Below are 23,485 nucleotides of genomic sequence, written 5' to 3'. Positions count from 1 at the left end.
TCCAATTAGATTCCAATCAGTGAGGTTCTCGCTGAACACAGGGATTTTCAAGTACAGGAAATAAAATGTTGGCCTAGTTTTCTAGGATCAAAGCCAGTCCTATAAGAGGTCTGAAAGGGAGGAACTATGAGACAGCCTTTGCTATTTTTTGGTACCATTTCATTTCCTTTGGCACAGTCATGACACCTCCTTTTAGGTGACTACCAAGAAACGTTTTCCTTTCCTAGAGTCACCTTCTGGGTGATAACAGACAGTTACAGACTCACCGTCCTTGTCATCCTCACGTTCAGCTTGGAATTGCATCTCACTTAAGTCTGCTCTGTTTGTAGTCTTGGCAGTGTTCTTGACCCTTTGGCAAGGGCAGAAGTGTTCTAGTAACACGAGAAATGAGGAGACGACAGTTTTTCCCCTTCCCCCTGAGTCAGCAAATAATTGGTCCTCTGGCCACACTGTCACATCTACCTGGTGCTGTGGTGTCATGATTCCTGGAAAATTAATTCCACTGGAGTATTTGGTAGATGTTAATAGGTCAGTTGCCTACTCTGTTTTGGTTTGAATAACAGCCTTCACTCCTGCCGTGGCCGGCAGTGTTCATCAGTGCCTCCCACTTACCTGACTCGTCCGTCTGTGGCCTGCGTGGAAGCCCACAAATGATTTTTCCAGTCCTGCCCAAGTTCACAAATGAACAAAAATAATTAATTCTGCTCTAATATAAGTAGACTATTTGCTCAGTCTGTGTTTTATTCTCTCGTGCACCAACTCTACTAGCCCCTTTCATAGTGTGTAACATTTTTTCATTCTAAATGCTCTCTCTTCTTGGATCCATCTGGTAATTCACAGATGGGAGAACCTATATGCCCGAATCACTCTTATGGACCTCACCACACCTGCCCCGCTCTGTCATCCTGTTCCAGCTCCACTTACTGGAATTAGCAGCCTCTGATCCAGCAGCTTGGGTCTTTTATAACCTCCTCCTTCTCCAGACACAGTGCAGGCCTGACTTGCTTGTTTCTAATTGGAATCTTTTGGGTTTAGGGGAAAGGAACATGAAAGACACCATTATAAACAACAGGGTTTGGTGACAAAGAGGAAGATACTGCTTTTCCAGGCATTTGTCAGTCACTTAGATGTTAAGGACCCTTGAGTTGTATCATATCTGATCAAAGAAAAGGGAGGATGCAGACTCACTATCTCATTTGGCTCTGGATGGCAGACTTACATTAAAGGAGATGCAACTTTCATGCCATGTATAGGTCAACACCCCATTTTTGGTTTATTTTTATAGATTCTGCCTTTGACTCTTCTGTCATCCTCTGCAAATAGATTTTTTATTTGCTTATCTCCTGTTTTGAGTTAAGCATCATTTTCTGACTTACATGATAGTGAGGGAGGTAGAGGTTTGAGGGCAAGAGAGACTGAAAGCTAAAGATTTTAATGTAAGTAATCAGATATGAAGCTCATGTCCATCATATCATCTTCCTGTTAAACTTCCTAGTTCATAATTCTTGCACAGAAAAGAACCAAAGGTGTAATGTATTGTTGGCAGGTGGTTTGGGGAATTTGGACTTAACCAATACATTGAATGTGTGATGACTATTTGATAGGACACGTTCTATACCCCGAGGCTCTCATTCCTAACTCTCTGGTCCTACAGCTCCTTCCTTGTGTACATTTCTCTTAAGAATGATATTATATCTGTTTGTATAGGAAACCTATAACCAGTAAAATGACTGCATATTCCTAACTATACGTAGTAAGGAAAATGCACGCTTTGTTTTTACTTTTCAAAGTTTCATTCTAAAAGTAGTTAAGATGAAATTTATATGAAAGCATTTTTATCACAAAATAAAAACCGTACATGCCAAGTTCAGTGGTGTGGCAGTTTTTGTTTTCTTTTCCTGCATCCCTGGTCTTGCAGCGATTTACCTCCCAGCATTTGCTTAGACAGAAATACTTTTCATTCTGTGTCCCACAGGGCCTAGCACTGGGCTTCTTTTTTTTTTTTTTCCTTCAGGCAGATCATAAATAAATGCTTTTGAGGAAGAAGCTTCTGTCAAATAGGAAGCATCACAAGATTAAGTCACTTTTCTGTGCACCAGCTGTCGATAGACGATTGCTCAGGGCAAAGTGCCTTCCAGAGGAAATGGGGATGTTTGCTAAAGGCCGAAGGGAGAGTTAGGTTACAAGGAGTAACTAGGATATAACGAATAACATTGATGGTGCTGGTGCCTAAACCATTAGTTTGCAATATTATCCTTCAAATTAAAGTTTGTATACAACTTAATATATGCAATTACAGTATTTTACATGTAAATACATAAGCAAGTTCATTTATTCATATACTTGTCAAGTCAACCAAGTGAATGCTTAAACACAAATATTTGGCATTGGTGATATCTATGGCGTTAGCAGCTTTCCATCAACTTTAGCATCAAGATTTTTTCCATAGTGGATTTGCAGAAACTGCTGAGTCACACATACATGATAGCAGTATTGTATTTGAATGACTGACTTGAAGTCAGGCTGTAGTTCAGTGAAGCAGCTGACAGATCCTTTTTTAAGTTCTGCAAAATAATGTTGTAACACAGCTGCCAGCACATAATGGTTACCTCGGGAGTGTTATCATTGTATATAAAATACACTTGAGTCTTCACATTGGATTGTGTAATGGTGTGGGAAGAAAATGAATTTGAAAGCTAAGGAATGACTTGCCCAGACTGGTCCTCTGCTGGCTGGCCTCGGAGCTGGAGCTGCCTTTTCAGACTTTGGGAGCTCAAACTGGGCCCATGGGAACCAGTGGATCTGGGCCACTGGCCCCCTTCCACATCCTCCCCCTGCCACCTTAAGCCTAAAATCCTAGCCCTTGATGGTGCAGGGAGAACCCACGGCTTTCCCAGTGATGAAATCCAATGGAGAGCAGGCTGGCAGTCCATGTCACATGCCTGGAACAGATTTGGACCAGGCCCTGGACATGCCAGGCAGGGACAGTGCTTCCCTCGGTCATGCAACTAACAAGCCTCCTGGCCCAAGGGGAGGGGGCCAAGGTCCTCTTTCAGAAGGTGATGGATGGGCCAACCATCCTGGATGTCCAGGGTGCAATGGGCAATGGGGGAACTGTGAGCCAGTGACTGCCTCTGCTTCTGTAACTACATCCGGAAAACACTGCTGCAGGCTGGTTCTCTGAGTGGTCAGGCCATTTAACTCATCTGTCTGACGGCATTTTTAAAGTAAAATGAGGGTCAAGTGCTTGCAAAAGCCCTAAAGAGAGAGAGGGTGTATGTGGTGAGCGCATGTGTTTGTGTGTGTGTCTGTGCGGGAATGTGTGTGATAGAGAGAGAGTATTCAACTTTTCCTTCTTTTCTCTTAGAGCTTATTAGCAAGACACATTTAAAAGATTTGTACCTGTCAGATCCTGACTGAAAAGTGTGGGCGAGCTCAAAAGAGGATAACACAAAAAGGGCTTATTCTAAACCTTATAAATAGGGGCTTTATGTATAACAGGACTGATTGTGAAGTGTGTATGTAAGGAGTAGGGGACCCTTCCCAGGCGGTGCAGAACGTTCTGGCTAGCATCAGCACAGCTACTACTGCTTAGATCCAAAGGAATGAAGGTTGGGAGAGATGACCGAACCTGGAAGGAGAGAGTCCTGAAGAGCAAGTTACCTCAAGAAGAGCTGTGTGACCTCTGTCGGGGAACACAGTGAGCCCCAGGCTCCCGCACTATGAGGAAGCCAGGCCATAAAAACCCTGGTCTCACTTTCCAACCCGCACTTCCTATTTGCTGAATCCAAGAGGAAGTCTGAAAATACAGGAGCCTGTTGGATTTCATCCACTGATACAGTCAGCTTCCTGGGGTGGAGAGCTCGGTGGGGAAAGGAAGCGAGTGGATCTGATGGTGCAAACACAGCATTATCGAAAACATTCTCCCTCCAACTATAACATTTCTAAGAATCTTCTACTGACAGCCTTCCGCTGATGTGTCAAGGCAGGGGATGCAAAGGAAAAGGACCGATGTACTGATAACCCGGGTTTAACTTCTTTTCCTGATCAACTTACTAGTGTGTTTCTTCACTACTTTGGCTTGCTTCGGGCACCCAAACTGGAGTCAATCAACAGCAGAATGGATAAATTATGGTACTTGCATCAAGTGGAATGCTATACAAAAATGAAAAAAAAAAAGCAATATGGAAAACTGTCATTGACATAACGTTGAGCAAAGTAAGCCAGACAGACACAAAAGAATACACTCGATGATTCCATTATGTAAGTTCAGGGAAAACAAACCAATGGTAAATAGAGATTTGAATAGTGGGTGCTTTCTTGGGGAGAGAGTTCTTGACTGAAAAGAGGGCAAGGAAATCTTTCTGAAGTCTGAAGAGATCTTGACCTGGCTGGTGATCTCACGAATGTACACACACATAGGATTTCCTTAAGGTTTGTGCATTTTATTATTGTAAGTTATACTTCGATAAAATATTGGGTTGGCCAAAAAGTTTGTTGGATTTTTTCCCCTGTGATGGCTCTAGTAGCTCTTAGTTGTCTTGAACTTCATTTGAAACCATTTTGTTAGATTGTATTGTGACAGCTGTCATATCAGCGTGCACTTAAAAAAACATCAAAGTTGGTGAATTTTAGCCATTTTAATGTTGAAGATGGAAGAAAATATACATTTTCAGCATATTATGTTTTATTATTTCAAGAAAGATAAAAACACAACTGAAAGGCAATGAAAAAGATGTGTGATATAATTGATCAAATATGTCAAAAGTGGTTTGTCAAGTTTCATGCTGGAGATTTCTCACTGAATAATGCTCCAGGTTGGGTAGAACAATTGAACTGATAGTGACCAAATCAAGACATTGAGAATAATCAACATTATGCCCCATGGGAGATAGCCAACATACTCTAAATATCCAAATCAATAAAGTTACTGGTGAAAATGAAAAATGTGTCTTTCCTTTTACTGAAAAAACCAGAATGGACGTTTTGTCCAACCCAATATATCTATAATAACACAGATGTATAAACACCTAATATTATAAAATAATACATAGTCACATATAATTTGTTACAAAATGTTAATATTTTATCATGTTTGTTTCAGACATTTAGAGATGGTATAATACTTAGAGCTTTCTATCTTTCCCTCTCTAGTTCCATTTTTCTTCCTTTCCCAGTTACTTTTCATAAATTTGGTTTATGGAAATTTTTTATTCTTAACTATGTTATTATGTGCAATATTTACTTAACGAAGAAAATATGTTCCCAAATTTAATGGTATGACATGTGAGACTGCACAGTTGTGAGATTAACTGAGCAAGGCCGGCCTGTAAGCCAGCTGGGTAGGGTTTCTGGAGTCCAGCTGGATAATCCGTATCTGTCTGGGTCCTGGCTTGCTGTTGGGCCCTTGTCTGCCACAGCCTAAACATATTTGGAATTGATTCTGGGTTCTGTAATCTAGCTGGATTTGCAAGAACCTCATTGTGAATCATCACCTGTTTTCATATGCCTAGTTCAGATAGTTTAGGCCAAGCGAATACTGGGGTGTAGGCGTTCAGTTCCTGCCTCTCTGTAACGGAATTCTCTCACGTCTCCATCTCTCTGCTCCGTGATTTCTTTCCTTTGACTCCGGAAAAGTTTTAAGAACATGGAGCTGGCAAATGGTGGACACCGACCACTAATCATGTTACATGAGAATCTGTGTTACTGTGGCCGTTGCAGGGTTTTACATACAAAATGGGAAAGGAGGTAGGGAAGCTGTCTGCATCTGAGGTTACTTAGACTACATACATGGACACCCCAAGAAAACTTTCTGAAAAACGACCCTAAACCATTAGGAATTCAGTGAATAAAGTGACGTAAAAGTAATTCATAGAAAAATCTTTGTTATAAACAAAAGCCAATTGGGAGATTCATTGAAGAGAAGATCACAGTTACGATAGTAAATACACACGCGCAACACTACACGCACATTTCTCTCCACCCCACCTACACATAGCAATCACCTTTAGAAAAAAGGACTGACCGAGAATACTACCAAACACGCCCCACTCCTGAAAATCTGAGTGACAGCTGCTGCGCCTTTACCAGCTCGTTTTAGCTCTGCTCTATTTCCCCCTGCCCATCTGCTGGGTAAAAAGCATGACTGCATCTGCTCATGCCCACAGCTTAGACACTCATTCATTGGTCCCATCTCACCATCACCTCACCCGTGCCCAGTTCCCACGATAAGCCCTTCCTTACTGAGACACGCACATTTCCCCCAGGGTGCAGTTTTCCCGCAGCAGGAAAACATTCATAAACCTGGCCTTGTTTGACTCTGAGGGGTGCTCCTGGCGGTCTTTCACAGACATCCACACAGGCCTGCACTCACGTCCAAGACAAAAAGATTCCCGTTTTGAAAGCTTCTTATATACAAGAGAACTGACTGTAACAGTGAGAGTTGATGAATTTATTTCAAAAATACCTACCACATTCACAAAAATGTAGCCTGTAAGAAGCCATGATAAAATCTGAGTTTCAAAGAGTCAGTATCACACAGTTCTCTCTCAACAGAGCACTATCGAATTAGAAGCAAAATGTAACCAGCACTCCTATATGTATGAACATTTAAAAAACTTAGGTCAGTTATTAATGCAAATATGCTAGAAGATATTTAGAAACTGCACAAAAATATCAACACCACTATTTTTGAAATGCTAATTATTGAAATTCATGGAAAGCAACTAAAGTTGTAAATGGAGAAACTCTAGCCTAAATATTTAACATCACAGCGCAAAGACTGAATTGGTCACCTAAGCATTTTATTGGAGGAGTAAGACAAAGAGCCACAGACGAAATTCAAAGAAATAGAAGCTAGAAAATAATCAAAATAAGCAAAAATTAGTGAACTAACTGAAAAAAATAGTAGAGACAGTTAAATTAACTAAAAGCTTATTCTTTGAAAGACATAAAATAGAATACTCTTGCAAAAACCAACAATAAAATTCTAACAAAAGTACAACTAACAAGTATTAGGGAAATAAAAGTAGGATTTTAGGGCAGACACAGCAAACTAAAAATCATTAATGTAAACAAATTGTAATATATTTGTAAAAAATCAGGCCTAGGTATTATACTAGGTAATTTCTACTGAAGATAGTGCCTATTATAAACCCTCCAGAGAATTAAAAATAAAAAACTCCTCAACTAATGTTGTGACTGTAACATAACTTTGGTAGCCAAATGCTACAAAGGCAATGCAAGTATGGAAAATTAAAGGTCTGTCTCACCTATGAACAAAAATTATAAATCAGTTACTACCAAACCAAAACTAGCAATGAATATTGTATAAACCCATCACGGCCAAGAAATTTTTCTCTCAGGAAAGAAGGAATAGTTAATGTTAGTAAATCAATTAATAGACGTCACCAGTTTAAGGAGAAGGCTCACATAATTATTTCAATAGTATCTCAACAAAGTATTTGGCAAAATTAAATCTTCGTGGTAAAAATTATGAGATGTAGCAGCAAATTAAAAACAGAGAACTTCTAAAACTAATAAGGGTATCTACCACAATCAACAGCAAAGATTATACTTAATGATGAAGTCATAATCTTCTGTAGTGCTAGGCATAGTGCAGATTCCAGCTTTCATATGTCCTGTTCAACTTGGTCTGGAAGTCCTAGTGATAATAGCCAGGGAAGAAAAAAAAGGTATTGCCTACAAACCATCTGAGTATACAGTCGTGTCCCTTAACAATGGGGATAAGTCCTGAGAAGTGCACCTTTAGGCAATTTACTCATTGCAAGAACACCACGAGCACACTCACACACACCTAGACAGTGTACTTCCTGCACCCCGAGGCTCTGTGGTCCAGCCTATTACTCCTAGGCTACACACCTGTACCTCACGTTACTGTACTGAATACTGTGGGCAACTGTAACACAATGATAGGTATTTGTGTATCTAAACACACCTAAACTTAAAAAATGGAAAAGTAAAAATAAAAACTAAAAAATGTTGTAGCTCCAAAAATCATTCTTTCTACTTGCTCTGTGAACATGAATCTGGGCTTTTAAATACTTTTGCTTTGCCTAGCGGGCAGTAAGTTAAGCTCTCAGTAGAGGGTGCTGGAGAGAGATTGTAGGAGGAAAGGAAAGGTTTTCCTTCTCGGTTGCAGGCTCCCTGTACAGAGTCAGTTGCTTCTCCAGCACCCAGTGTCCGCAGTGGTGGCAGCCAAGGGCACCTGCTTTTCCCTGGGTGGTTTTGTAGTGCAGTATACGAGATACCCCAGGGACATACCTTCCCAAGTGCCCCAGGGTGCCATGAGTTACCTTTCTGGGAACAGCTCTCCCCAGTATCTTAAAGGTTGGGTTTCTGGCAAAACCCACCAGAGTGGCACCTCAGCCACTTTTCTCTGCCATTCAATGGACTAGGCTGTGCCTCCAACAGGATCCGACCTCAGCCTGGGAAGGAGGGTAGCTCTTCTTTGGATGCCCTATTTCACCCCAGGGAGGTGTCTGTGTCACACATCGTATCATGTATCATGTCACATATCATATATCATATCGTATTGCACCTGTCATATTATGTAGTATAACCACTATTCCAATATTCTCCAGAGTTACCTTCACATTTTAACAGCCAGTCTCTAATTATTCTAATCTTTTGTTATAGCTTTATATTACATTTTTCTTCTTCAGTTAATGTATAGTTTCTGTCTCCTGACTGAACCCAGACTGAGAGATACAAAAGGTAACTTTTGTAGAGAAATAAATTCTATTTTGTGCTTAGCTTTATTCTAATATTAATAAGTCAGAACTATCTTTAATCTATATAATTTTCTTTAATTCTTTTCCAAAAGGGACATAATGAATCAAGATGGACATCTAAAAAATTTAAGCTATTTCTTTTTAACTTTTAAGAATGTAAAAAGGGACAAAATATATTTGTGATATAATTTTTTTACAATGCAAGTAAAAAAATACTAACCATATTTAACCTACTTGTACTGTCCCCCAACAGTATCTTTAAAACTCCAAGCTAACCTGTCAACCTCAAGATTAATGATTCCAAAGCATATTTAATTGTCTCATCTCAGAAAATAGACCAAAAAATTATATTAAAACTTTCTTTCATTGTAAAATATAACATGTACAGGAATAAGCATAACAGTTTTAGAATGGTTTAACAAATATGTATATCAAGTGCTAGTGTTCAAGAAATATATTACTGGCTGGTGTGGCTCAATGGATTGAGTGCCGTCCTGCAAACCAAAATGTTGCTGGTTCGATTCCCAGTTGGGGCGCATGCCTAGATTGCAGGCCAGGTTTCCAGTGGGGAATGTGCAAAAGACAACCACATATTGATGCTTTTCTCTCTCTCCTTCCCCCTCCACTCTCCTCTCTAAAAATAAATAAATAAAATCTTAAAAAAAAGAAATATATTACCAACACCACAGCACCCCAGAACCTACCCCAACCTCACCTTGCCCCTCCCTCAGTCCTTATGTAGCCTCTTCCGTTCTCTCTAGAAGTAACAGCTCTCCTGAGAGTCTGGTAATCATTTCTTGCTTAACCAATTTTAATTCTCACCCAACGGGGTGGGGAGAGAGAGAGAAAGGGAGAAACATCAATGCGAGAGAGAAACATCGATCAGTTGCCTCCCATGTGTGTCCTGACCAGGGACCAAACTCACAACCTAGGTATGTGTCCTGACTGGGAATCAAACCCGCAAACTTCGGTGTAAGAGAGGACTCTCCCACCAACTTAGCCACCTGGCCAGGGTTCTTGATTTATTTTTTTCAACTGTGCATGTAGCCCTAAAAAAGAAGTTTGACTTTGCCTGATTTTGACCTTTCTATTTATTTGTGGGGGTTTTGTTTGTTTGTGATATTCATCTACATTATTGCATACAACTCGGATTCATTTTCTCCTTTGCTATACTCACTGTTGTTAATGGAAATTAAGATTATTTATGGTTTAGGAATATTGCTATTTCCAGGCCTCTTTAGTGTACATATGTACATACTTTTATAAGGGATATACCTAGGAATGGAATTTCTGGATTATAGAGCATATTTTTGAATATATAAGATAATGCTAAACAGGTTTCTAAGGTGGTTTTACTAGATGGCCACTAAAGTGTATGAGAGTTCTTATCATCTATATCTGCACCGTAACTGGGAATTATCTATCTTTTGAATCATTGCTAACTTGATGGGAGTAGCATCGGTCAACAGTTTTAACTCGCAGTTCCCATTGTGTTTGAGAACTTTTCCACTTGATTATTGCCAACCTGTGTTTCTTTTTTGCGATGTGCCTACAGAAGTCTTTTGCTCATTTTTCTATTAGATTATCTTTTTCTCATCAATATGTCAGAACCATTTATAGTGTCCTTTATAGTCATAAGATTTTTCAATGTTTGATTCAATAATAAGACAAAATTACTTCATATCTAGCAGAAAGAATTTTATTTCATACAAAGAAAATCACAGATATACTAAAGGAAATTTATCAGGGCACATATTAGGCAGAAATTTATATAATCACGGGAGGAGGGGGGACAGAAGAATCACATGAAGCTAACCCAGAAGCTAGAGGGGCTTAAAGTGCCCCATATGTTGAAAGACACTGTAAAACTTAAATGACAAATAAAAGATTGGTAGAAGTGTTTTCAATATACAAATAGCTCCAACAACTCAATAAAAGCAGAGAAAACTATGCAATAGAATAACAGGCAAAGGATCTGAACGAGAAAATTTAAGAATTAGTTAATGAATCATGTATTTGAAAGTACTAACACAGTAAATCTTAAAGGTCCTCATCATAAGAAAAAAGTGGAATTCCGCGTGGTGGCAAACGTTAAGTGGACTGACTTACTGTGCCGATCATTTTCAATACAGATAGCCAATCAGTATGTCGTGTATCTGAAATTAATAAAATGTTTTATGTCAATTATATCACAATTAACATTTTTTAAGTTAATTGGCATTAAGCTACTATGAAGTGCTCAATCTCACAAATAATCGAAGGATGCAATTTTAAGTATGAGCTGTCTTTTTCCTAATGTGAGTCCAGGTTAAAGAGCTGGATACCAAACATTGCTGGAAAGAAGTGAGAATAGTTCTGCTGTCCAGTCTGGCAGCTGGTAGGCATATGTGGCTATTTAAATTTAAATTAGCTAAAATTAAGTAAAGTTTAAATTCAGTTGCTCAGTCACAATAGTGACATTGCAAAAGATTAATGACCACAGGTGATTTTTAGCTACAGGATTGGACTGTATTAACATTTCTGTCATTGCAAAAAGTTTCCTTGAACAGACTAAAGACATCAATGAGCAAGACAGTGGAATAGGAAGCCCTAGACACACCTTCTACCACAACAAACCAACAAAATATCTCTGTGAGAAACCCCGACACCAGATAAAGGGTTCCTGCAACCTAGGTGGGTTATGAAGCCAACCACATGGCAGCTGAATTCAGAATCCGCAACACTTGCCACTTTCTCCTCTCAGAGGTCCTCTCCCCAAACACACACACACACACGTGCGCATGCGTGCAAAATGCAGCATAATTGGGAGGAAAGTCTTGCTTCCAATAATTTCCTTGGGGAGAAAAAGAAGTAGAATGTAAGTCCAACTGACACCCTGGGAGCTGTAGAAGAGACCAGTGTCCGTCCCTCCTGCATTCCTGTACTGACAGAAAAAGGGTGCCAGGTTAAGTGGCCTGGGAGAACAGACACAAACTACTCACCAGGGTGTGCAGCACCACAGTCAGCAATAGGCTAAGCCTCAGGACGGCAGTTGACTACTCGAGGGAGGCTGTAATATTACACAAAGACACTAGAGGGAGCAGCTAAATAGAAACTGGCAATTTCATCAAATTATACGCGCAAGCGCAGAAAGGACACATGTACATTACAACACACACACACACACACACACACAGAAAATACTTGAGAGATATCCAAAATCTCTAGACTGTCTGTGTGGAGAAAGTTTGCTTTTTATGAAACACGACAGCAGTCTGGGAGGGTTAGCTTATTCTTTAGAAGACAAAATCCCAAACACTACAATAAAAATAAAAAACAACACAAACAGGCAAGCACATCAAGTTCAAATGAACCAATTATATCTCTAGGCCATGCCCAAAGAAATGTAGTTACATAAATTGAAAATAAGGAATTCAAAATTACTTTCATAAGGATGCTCAATGAATTAAAAGACAGAACAGATAAGATAACGAAACAAATTCCAGAAAATGTGGCATGCACAAGTTAGAATATCAACAAAGAGAAACTATGACAAAGAACCAACAGCTGTTCTGTGAATGAAGATCACAATACCGGAATGGGAAGTTTCACAGGCGGAACTAAACAGCCGACTCGACAAGGCAGAACAAAGAGTCAGTAAACTTCTCCAGACTCTGTTTGTTCATTCTGCATACGTACCGGGAGGCAGGCAGTTAACCAAAGTTGTCTTAGGGGCTTTTTCTTTGGGCACTGTTGTCCTCTTCCCTCTCTTGCTTCTAGGCCTTGGGATGAATGCACAGCCTCAAAGTTTTCCTTTCCCAGCTGGTGGAGATGATACACACAGACTTTTCAAGGGCCGCCCCCCTGCTGCACTATCATAGTTTCACTTGTTGTTTGAGACACCTGTCAGCCTTATCGGACCAGGCTCAGGATTACTGGGGTCAGCATGTGAGTTTTTGTTTTTAGCCTCCTGTATTACATTCTTATTTAGATTGCAATGGTGAGGGCCCTGCCTTTATTTCCCCTCTGGCCACACATTAGGTCACTGTAGGAGACTGTTCTGCGTGGTGTGGGCCCAGCTCCCACTTGGAGATGCACAGGACCCACACCCACGGATAGGTTCTCCCACAGGGAATCAGGCCTGCAATGTGCCTAGGCCGCTTTAAGTCTTGCTTTTGCTAAAAAACTCCCTCACCTGGAATTGAGGACATTTACTGCAAAGTAACTTCCTAAAATCCATGCTAAACCTTCCAAGGATGAGTGTAACTGATTCAACCACTTTTGCCTTTTTATTTGCAAATATCCCCCTTCTGTGATGTGATTAGCAACATTGGCTCCTTTGTTTTCTGTAAAAGGTAGCCACTTAAAGTGAACCTGTGCATAGTTAATGAGGACCTTCTTGTAATGTGCCGAGAAACCCAACAAAGGCCTGTCACGGCAAGGGCCCAGGCTTTTGCTCCCCTTCAGAGAAAGCCATGCTGTTCCTTTTCTTCCATCGGACTCAGTAGTTCGTGTGAATGTCTCATTTCACCCATAACGATGCGGACACTGTGGGCTGGTGTCTGCATCAGGTCACGAAGTAAGTTTTCACCAATTTAAGAAGATGTAAATTATACAATGTTTCTTCTCCAACCATAATGGAATGAAACTAGAAGTAAATAGAAGTAAAAGAAGGAAGCCCACACACATGTGGAAATAAAACAGCCAATTAGTGAACGAAAAAAATCAAAGGGAATTCAGAAAATATTTGAAGACAAATGAAAACAAGACACGACATACCAGATCTTATGAGATGCAACAAAAGCATTTTTTCTCCAAGAGAAAAAATGGAGAGCAGTGAAAGCTTACATTAAAAAGGGAGCAGGATCTCAAATAGCACTTCACCTTTTGGTTCACTCAAGGAACCAGAGGAAAAAAGAAAAAAACAAAGCCAAAGTCAGCGGAAAGAAGGAAACTACAGAGATAAAGCAGAAGTAAATGAAATTTGAAGAAAGAATAGTAGAAAAAACGTAACCAAGAACAGATTTTGTGGAAAAGATCAACAAAATAGGCAAACTATTAGTTAGGCTAATGCAGACAAGGAGAAGACTCAAGTATCAAAATTAGAGATGAAATAAAACATTGCAATTCATGTCAACATAAAGAAAAAAAATTATAAGAAACTACTATGAACAATTATAGGGTAACAAATTAAATAACCTTAGAAATGGATAAATTCCTGGAAACATACAGCTTACCAAAGGTGAATCACAAAGAAAGACAAGATGTAAACAGGCCTGTACCTTATGAGGACATTGAAGCAGTAATCAAAAACTTGCCAACAGATGAAAAGCCCAGGACTAGATTGCTTCACTGGAGAATGCCATCACACATTTAAATTAACACCAACCCTTCTGAAACTCTCCCAAAGAACTGAAGAGGAAGAGGCACTTCTAAACTCTTTCTAAGGCCACCATTGCCTTCATACTAAAACCAAACAAAACACAAGAAAACTACAGACAAATATCCCTGATGAACAGTAATACTAAAGTTGTAAATAAAATACTAGCAAAAGAAATTTAACAGCATATTAAAGTATTATTTTTATGGCCAGATGGGGTTTATACCTGGACAAAAGAATGGTTCAACATATCAGAATCAACCAATATAATACACCTCGTTAACAAAACAAAGGACAAGAACATGGTTATCTCAATCCCTGCAGAAAAGGTGTTTTACAAAATGTAATACTTTCATGATAAAAACACTGAATGGACGAGGAACAGAAGTAAACCACTACAACACAATAAATCCACGTGTAAAAACCTCACAGTTAGCATCACACTCATTGGGAGAAGCCTTCCCTTTAAGATCAGGAGCAAGTGGGCAGGGATATCACTTGTGCCACTGCTATTCAACACAGTGCGGAAAATTCTAGCCAGAGCAATTAGACATGAAAGAGAACTAAAAGAAATACAGTTGGACAAAAATTAAAATAATCTGTTTGCAAATGATATGGTCTTTTACACAAAAAATCCTAAAGTAGCCACCCAAGAAACTATTAGACTTAGTAAATGAATTTGTCCAAGTTGCATGTTATAAAATCTACATCCGAACCCAGACGTGTTTCTCTGCATTAACAAGGAATGAGATGAAATGGAAATTGTTCATGTAAATCCCATTTACTGTAGCACCGAAAAGGATAAAGGCTTAGGAATAAACTTAACCAAGGAGATGAAAGGCTTATACCTTGAAAACTATAATACATTGCTAAAAGAAATCAAAGAAGCTTTTTTTCAATCGACAAGCATTTATTGATATTCTACCCTATCCCTTGACCAGTAGAAATGCCATAAGAGTTACATAAATAGAATAGCATACAGCACTCTATTTAACTAATGTGGCTAGAAAGCCTGTATTTTTACATATTAATGTTCATATAAATGTGAGGGGTCATAAGATGATTATGCTATTCCAAGCATTTTTAAAACACTTTGTAACACGCAATAATTTTATATAAACATCCTTGACTCTAGGCTTTTAAAAAATTTATTTTTCAATTACAATTTACACTTAATATTGTTTTATATTAGTTTCACATGTAGAGCATGTAGTTAGCCAATCATATACTTTACAAAGTGTTCTCCCGATATATTCGGTAAACACCCGGTACCATACATATTATAGTTATTACAATATTGTCGACTACATTTCCTATGCTGTAATCTATATCCCCATGACTATTCTGTAATAACCTATTTGTATTTCTTAATCCTTCACATTTTTCACCCAGTCTCCTAAACCTCCTCCCTTCTGGCAATCATAAGTCTGTTCTCTGTATCTATGAGTCTTTTAATCTTATTTGTTTACTTTGTTCTTTAAATTTCACATGTTAGTGAAGTCACATGGTATTTGTCTTTCTCTGACTGACTTATTTTACTTAGCATACCCCATAGGCCCATCCATGCTGTTGCAAATGGTAAGATTTCACCATTATATGGCTGAGTAGTGTTCCATTGTACATACGTGCCACAGCTTTTTTTAGCCACATGTCTATTGGTGGTCACTTGGGTTGTTTTCATATCTTGGCTATTGTAAATAACGCTGCAATAGACATAGGGGTGCACCTGTTCTTTCAAATGAGTGTTGTAGGTTTTTTCCAGATCTACACACAGAAGGGGACTGCTGGGTCATAAGGCAGTTCCACTGTTAAATTTTGAGGACCTACTTAATATTCTCCATATTGCCCCCCCCATTCTGCATTCCCACCAACAGTACAAGGAGGTTCCTTTTTCTTCACATTCTCGCCAACACTTACTTGTTCACTTACTGATGACAGCCATCCAGACGGTGCGGGGGTGTCTTCTCGTGGGTTTCACCTGCACTTCTCTGGTGACTAGTGACTTTGAGTGGCTTTTCATATACCCAGTGGCCATCTGTATGTCTTCTTCTGAGAAATGTCTGTTCAGTTCTTCTTCCCATTTTTCGACTGGATGGTTTGGTTGTTTTGGTGTTCAGCTGTACGAGTTCTTTATAAATTTGGTTACTAACCCTTTATCGGATGTGTCACTCGAATATCTTCACCCATTCAGTGGGTTATCTCTTCATTTTGTTGATGGTTTCCTTTGCTGTACAAAAACCTTTTGTTTGATTGTGGTCCCATTTGTTCATTTTTTGTTGATTTACCTGGTCTGAGAAGATATGTCAGGGAAAATGGTAATGAGAGACATGTCAGAGATTTTACAGCCTATACTTTCTTCTAGGAGTTTTATGGTTTCGGGTCTTATATTTAAGTCTTCAAGCCATTTAAATTTATTATTGTATATGATGTAAGGTAGTGATCTAGATTCATTTTATTGCATATTTCTGTCCACTTCCCAAACTATTAATTGAATAGACTCTTTTTATCCCCATTATATGTTCTTGCCTCATTTTTCATAGATTAATTGACCGTATAGGCATGAGTTTGTTTCTGGGCTCTCAGTTAATTTATATTGATTTATCTGTTTGTTATGCAAGAATAACCTGTTTTGATTACTATGACTATGTGGCATAGTTTGATAACAGGTGTGAATATTGTTTTTCACTCTTGACTCTTTCATGCCGGAGAATCCATTCAATCCTAGAGTACGGCACGGTCTGCTTTCCTTCCTACTTTTTGAAACTGCCCATTTATGTCCTTCCCCAGAAAGATGACAGAGGTGACTGGTACAGGCTCTGGGGTGGAATAGGCTAAATGAGTATAGCGACTGTGTCACAAACATCACCATCTGAGCCAAAGACAGTCTCAGTTTTCTCATGGGAAAATCGGAATGACGACAATAGGGTTACCATGATCTGCAAAGTAGGGCTATTGGGAAGAATTCACGGGCTGATTCCTGCAAAGAGCCTAGAACGGTGCCTGGCACACAGTGAGCCTTCCACAGAGCTTCTGTTTCTTAGCAGCCCCAATGCTGTTGTTTCCGGCCCAGGGAAAACATCGCTTGTCTGGGTCATTACAAGAGCTTCTTAACTAGCCTTCCTGACTCAAGCTTCATCCTTTGTTAACCTTTCTCTGGAATGCAGCCAGAATGAACCCCCTAAGAACTAACCTGAAAAAGTTCCTGTGACAGAATTCCTCAACAGACCTTATGACCTGGGGATTTATCTTTTCCGTGAACATGTCCCTCCATTGTCCGAGCCGGGGTCTCCTTTCTCACCCATCACCCACACCACAAACGCAAACAACTATTTGCCTTTCTCTGAAACGTGCTGGGCTTTGTGCTTTCTCGGTACGTTTCTCTTCCTAGATTCTCCCACCAGTGCACAAACACACCAGTGAATCACACTGATCCCTGGCGCCCCGAGGACGCACAGCAGAAAGAACGACCTGGCATAAGGAAGCCCTCTGGGAAAGCTCCTCTTGCCTGCAGCCAGGGGCTTCCGGGCGCGGGGGTGGAGGTGTAGCACCTACACTGACACTCTCAGGCTCTGGTGCTACTCTGGCAGGCTCCGGGCTCCTGCCCTTTGCTGCGAGCGAGCCCACTGGGAAACTGGGAATGGTGGGGTGACTATGCGGGCACAGGGGCCTATAAGACACCCGAATGCAGCCAGTGGAAAACATCAGGGATGTCCTAGGTCCTGCAGAAAGTCAGCCTTAACAAGTCCTCTCTTCTGCCTCCTGTCTGTTCCTTCTCCTCTTCTCTCTGCCTGACACCCTCATTTCTCTTTTATTCTCGCGCCCCTTTCTCGCGTTTCTTCCACGTGCGCCCAACGGCACCGCCCAGAAAACGAACTAGGCGTCTTGGACAGGACATGCGCCCTGACCCATCCTAGGCCAAGGCCGGCGCTGCAGCACACCCACACCCTGCTCGCCTAGCCAGGCACTTCGCGCTCCCGCGCCTCTAGCGACGGCCCCTGGAAGCGCAGGGGCTGCCTCACTGGGGAGCAGAGCTGTGCCATGAGGCCAGTGAGGACTGTCCTCTCCCGAGGCCCTTTGCTCCTCGTGCTGGTCCTGGCGCTGCTCCTGGTTGACACCTTTGGCAAGGATTTAGTTTTTCACCCGGAGTGGGGGTTTGACTCCTATGAAATCACCACCCCCAAGAAACTGAGCTTCCGGGGAGGGGAGCAGGGTGTGGCCAACCCCGTGTCCTACCTCCTGCAGGTAAAAGGCAAGAAGCATGTCCTTCACCTGTGGCCCAAGAGGTTTCTGCTGCCCCGACATCTGCCGGTGTTCTCCTACACGGAAGAGGGGGAGCTCGTGGAAGACTACCCTTATATACCCAGGGACTGCAACTACATGGGCTTGCTAGAAGGAGTGGAGGATTCTGAAGCTACCTTCAGTACATGCACCGGGGGTCTCCGAGGCGTATTGAAAATTGGAGCCGAACATTACCAAATCGAGCCCCTTAAGGCCTCTTCCACGTTTGAACATGTCGTGTATCTTCTGAAGAGTGAGGAGGAATTTCAAGATCAGATCTGTGGCGTAGCGGAAGAGGGTATGGACGAGCAGATGAAGCAGCCTGAGAATATGGCTAGCATAAGGAGTTTGCTTCGACCCTCTATGCACAAAAAGTACCTGGAATTAGCCCTGATCTTTGATCGTGAGAGATATTTGTTCTCAGATTCCAATGTTACTTTAGTCACAAATGATGCCGTTCTCCTGACTTCAATTATGGACACTTACTTTCAGGAACTCAATGTGAGAATACAACTGAGCTCTGTTGAAGTATGGACAAGTTATGACAGAGTAAATGTTGCTTTTGCAACATTACAGGAAGCTTTAGGCCAATTTTTGATATACCAAAAAAATGTACTGAGTCGTAAGTCTAACATAGATTGGTCACAACTCTATGTTAAAAGACGTTATAGCGATGCTCTGGCATGGTCCTGGGGAAAAGTGTGTACTAAGAGATATGCTGGATCTATAAGTGTTTTTCTAGATAATTCTGTCCTTGGACCTGCCACTTGGGGTGCTCATAACCTGGGCCATAGTATGGGGATGGAACATGACAACAAATACTGCAGATGTAAGGGTCGGCGTAGTTGCATCATGAACTCTGGACGAAATGGCTTTAGTAATTGTAGTATTGTCCAGTTTTTTAACCACGTACGTAGAGAAGCAAGCTGTCTAGATAATATCCCAGAACAAAAATTTGTGCTTAAGAGATGTGGAAACAAAATTGTGGAAGACGATGAGGAATGTGACTGTGGTTCATTAGAGGACTGTGAAAGAGACCACTGTTGTGAAGCAGGCTGTAGATTCAAACACGGTGCCAATTGCAGCACTGGGCTTTGCTGTCATAACTGTCACTTTCGTCCTTCTGGGTATATGTGTCGGATGGAAGAAAATGAATGTGACCTTGCAGAATATTGCAATGGGGCCTCAGGTGTCTGCCCAAATGACACATATAAGCAGGATGGAACCCCGTGCAAGTATGAAGCCCGTTGTTTCAAGAAGGGCTGTCGATCCCCATACATGCAGTGCCAACACATTTTTGGACCAGATGCCAGGGAGGCTCCTATCGAGTGCTATGAAGCAGTTAATTTAATAGGTGATCAATATGGGAACTGTGGCCTCATGGAAACTGGCTCCTATAAACAATGTACCAAGGCACAGGCAATATGTGGCAGGGTACAGTGTATAAATGTCAGAACCCTCCCTGATTTGCCAGATCTTACTAATATAATTTCTACTCATCTCAAGGATGCAAATCTCATGTGCTGGGGCACAGGCTACCATCGGTCCTTGATACCCATGGGGATTCCCGACATAGGTGCAGTATATGATGGGACCTCCTGTGGAACGGACCGGGTATGTTTGAACACAACTTGTATGAATAGTTCAATGCTGGATTTTGACTGTCTGCCTGAGAAATGCAACTATAGAGGCTTTTGCAACAATAACAAAAACTGCCACTGCAGGTATGGCTGGGCGCCTCCCTTCTGCGAGGACGCTGGGTTTGGAGGCAGCGTGGACAGCGGGCCGCCGGGAATGCTGAAAGTGGAGGTGTACGACACCGTCCAAATCGTGTCCCTTATGTCACTGCGCCTTGTTTTGTTATTTGCCTCGATGATTATTGTGTTTTATAGACGGTCTATAGTAAATTATTTTAAACCCAAACAAACTGAAACACCACTAAGTAATACTGGAGTTACAGAAACACTACCGAGTAACGTTGAAGTTAAGGAAACACCACCGAGTAACGTTGAAGTTAAGGAAACACCACCGAGTACCACTGCAGTTAAGGAAAAACCACTGCCTAAAACTAAGGTTAAAAAACCCAAGGCAAAAGATACTAAAAAAACGAAAAAGAAATAAGGAAGTTCGTAATCACTCCATAACACAGGATCATATACTGAACAAGCTTATCATTTATCCGAATGGCTCTTCATTCTTTTCCAAGCTCCTTTTTTTTTTTTTTTTAACTTAATTTCCCATCATGATTGGTCAGCAAATAAATGATATTCTTGTTTGGGAAAAAAATCAGTGCCTTTGACTTTCCTAGTGTTTCCTCACCCCTTAGCTTGTGATAAGGTCTGAGCGTCCTGAGAAGCGTGCCCTCCCTGATGGCTCTCCTGAACACTAAAGCTCGGAATGTTGTGAGTGTCATGGAATCGCAGCAGCTTTCAGAGTGGACTCCTGTCTCTCAGAAGCCTGGCAAATGAAGGGATTATTAATCTGCCTTTCTCTCTCCTCCCCCCATGTGACCAGGGAGATGTCTGTGCCTGTGTCCCATGCTGTATCATAAATGGTGACTTCACATTTTGTAGATGGTGACACCTTACAAGGGGTGTCCCTCAGATCAGCATCCCCCCTGTGCAATCACTCTATGGATGTGTGGTCTCCGACTGAGCGTTTGGGGTGACCTTAGTTAGTTTAAGGCACCTCAGTCTATAATTGACTACAAGCCCAGCAGTGTCCCGGGGGAAGGATCTAAGGATGTTCTGTGCTTTGGGATTCTGCCCACAGGGACAGGTCTTGTGTGCCTGTGTGCTGAGGGACAGCTGGCTCTAGGTTTGCCACACCCCTAAGTAGAGCAGAGGAGAGAGTGAGAAGCGCCTTCCACTCCCCAGTGCCCCCATGTCTGCCAGCAGAAATTCTCCCCCCTTTGTGCAGTGCTTTGGGGCAGGAGAGGAGGACTGAGTGGCCTGCCAGAGGAGTCAGGCTCCACCTCTGCTGCCCAGGGAGGGGCTCATCCTCCCCAGACCTTGTCAGCCCCGCTGTTTTCCGGCTCGCTCTAGTCTGAGCCTTCCTGCTGTTCTCTCACTTTGCCCGGGCCCCTCCTTCCCCAAGCCCCGGCCACAGGCCCACTGTCCCTCACCCTAATGTCCTCTTTTCTTTTTCTCTCTAAAGATTGTATTTATCTATTTTTAGAGACAAGGGAAGGGAGAGAAAAAGAGAGGGAGAGAAACATCAATGTGTGGTTGCCCCTTTCACGCCCTCTACTGGGGACCTGGCCCACAACCCAGGCATGTGCCCTGACTGGGCATCAAACCAATGACCCTTTGGTTCTCAGTCCAGTGCTCAATCCTCTGAGCTACACCAGCCAGGGCCAATGTCCTCTTTTCTTAGCCATATCATGCTTCTAATTACAGAAGCATTTGGGGATGCCTCACAATAATGGTACCCCCAGACTGTCTGGGGACCCTGGTCACTCAGAGAACATCAAGATAACCTCCATTTTCTGGTTATGAAGCTTGGTCGTCACTAGAAAATGTCCTTACAAAGCAAGGACATGGACTTACAGCTGCAGTGCTGATGAAGGTGGCCGGGACTGACAGCTTGCTGTGCACTGGGTGATGGTCTGAGTGTCTCACGTGTGTTCACGTCCCACTCCTGAAAGTCACTCTCTGAGGTAGGTGTGGCGATTGTCCTGTTTTCCAAGAGACATCGAGGCACAATGAGGTTAAATAATCTGCTTGAGATTATGTACTTTATAAGTGATGACATTATTCAAGGAAGCATTATATCTCTCTTCAATAGATATTAGGGAAGTGAATTTAGGAAGAGGATTTATTTAAAAACTGTAAGGATATTGATCCACTGGGAAATGTTTTTATGAAAATTTTATTTTTTAAGTTCAAATTAAAATATCAAAGTTTATTGCTTTCATCTTTTTTTAAATTTTTAAATTATATTTTATTGATTATGCCATTACAGTTGTCCTGGTTTTTCCCACTTTGCCCCCCTCCACCCAGCACCCCCACTTTCTCAGACAATCCCCCCACCGTTGTTCATGTCCATGGGTCATGCATGTAAGTTCTGTTGCTATCTGTGGCTACTCTTTTTCCTATACTGTACTTTACATCCCCATGGCTATTTTGTAACTACCTATTTATATTTCTTAATCCTCTCACTGTGCACCCACTCTCCCCCTACCCCTCCCATCTGGCAACCTTCCAGGAGCTAACTTCTTTTCTCTTGTTTTTAAGAGTCTCTCTTTATCTTAACCTTTGGCATTTTTTAATCATGATGTGTCTTGGAGTGGGCCTCTTTGCATCCATCATAATTGGGACTCTCTGTGCTTCCTGGACTTGCATGTCTATTTCCTTCACCAAATTAAGGAAGTTTTCCTTTACTGTTTTTTCAGATAGAGTTCCAATTTCTTGCTCATTCTCTTCTCCTTCTGGCACATCTGTGAGGTGAATGTTGGACCTTTTAAAATTGTCCCAGAGGTTGTTATACTATCCTGATTTGGGGGGGATTTTTTTCCTTCTTCTTGTTCTGCATAGTTGTTTGTTTCTATGTATTAGGTAGAATTGCTATGACTCGGTGTCTTGGTAGTATGGCCAAATGTGGTAGGTATCCTGTAGGATCCTGTAGGATGATCCCTATCATCCAAGCTGGGTACTTGAGGTGCACCCTTCATGTGGGCTGAGTACACCTTCTTCTTGTAGTTGAGCCTTGGTTGCTGTTGGTGGATCAGTGGGAGTGATTTACCCAGGCCAGTCAGCTGCAAGGGGACCATCAGCCTCTACCTTCTGTGCAGGATCAGCTGAGCAGGGGCAGGGTGGTCATGCTCCAATGTGATCTGTAGCTGTCCACTGGGTACGTTGGCCCTGGGGTTCCCTGGTGGTGCAGGCCAAGGTCAGCCAACACCTGTGCTTTGCCTGGAGCACCCTGCTGGAGCTGTAAAGCAATCTGAGATGGCTGCTACTTGTGCTGGGCTTGGAGATTCCCAGGTGAAACCAAGCTGTGACTCTAATCTGGGTGCTGCTAGAGCTGATTGAAGCCAGCCATTGCTTGTTTGATAGGGTTTAGAAGCCCAGACCAACCATTCTTGTGTAAAAGC

At 41.6% G+C, this 23,485-nt stretch overlaps 1 protein-coding gene across 1 annotated transcript; it reads left to right on the top strand.

The window, feature by feature from the left end:
- Positions 1-18,150: 18,150 nt before the first annotated feature.
- ADAM30 (ADAM metallopeptidase domain 30) lies at positions 18,151-20,511 on the top strand. Its single transcript, XM_028503138.2, has one exon. It carries the CDS (start codon positions 18,151-18,153, stop codon positions 20,509-20,511), a length of 2,361 nt encoding a protein of 786 aa, XP_028358939.1.
- Positions 20,512-23,485: the final 2,974 nt, after the last annotated feature.

This window comes from Phyllostomus discolor, chromosome 14 (genome assembly GCF_004126475.2).
Source record: "Phyllostomus discolor isolate MPI-MPIP mPhyDis1 chromosome 14, mPhyDis1.pri.v3, whole genome shotgun sequence".
Taxonomy (NCBI): Eukaryota; Metazoa; Chordata; class Mammalia; order Chiroptera; family Phyllostomidae; genus Phyllostomus; species Phyllostomus discolor.
The sequence above is the reverse complement of the archived record's forward strand: the minus strand, read 5'-3'. Positions and strand labels throughout refer to the sequence as shown.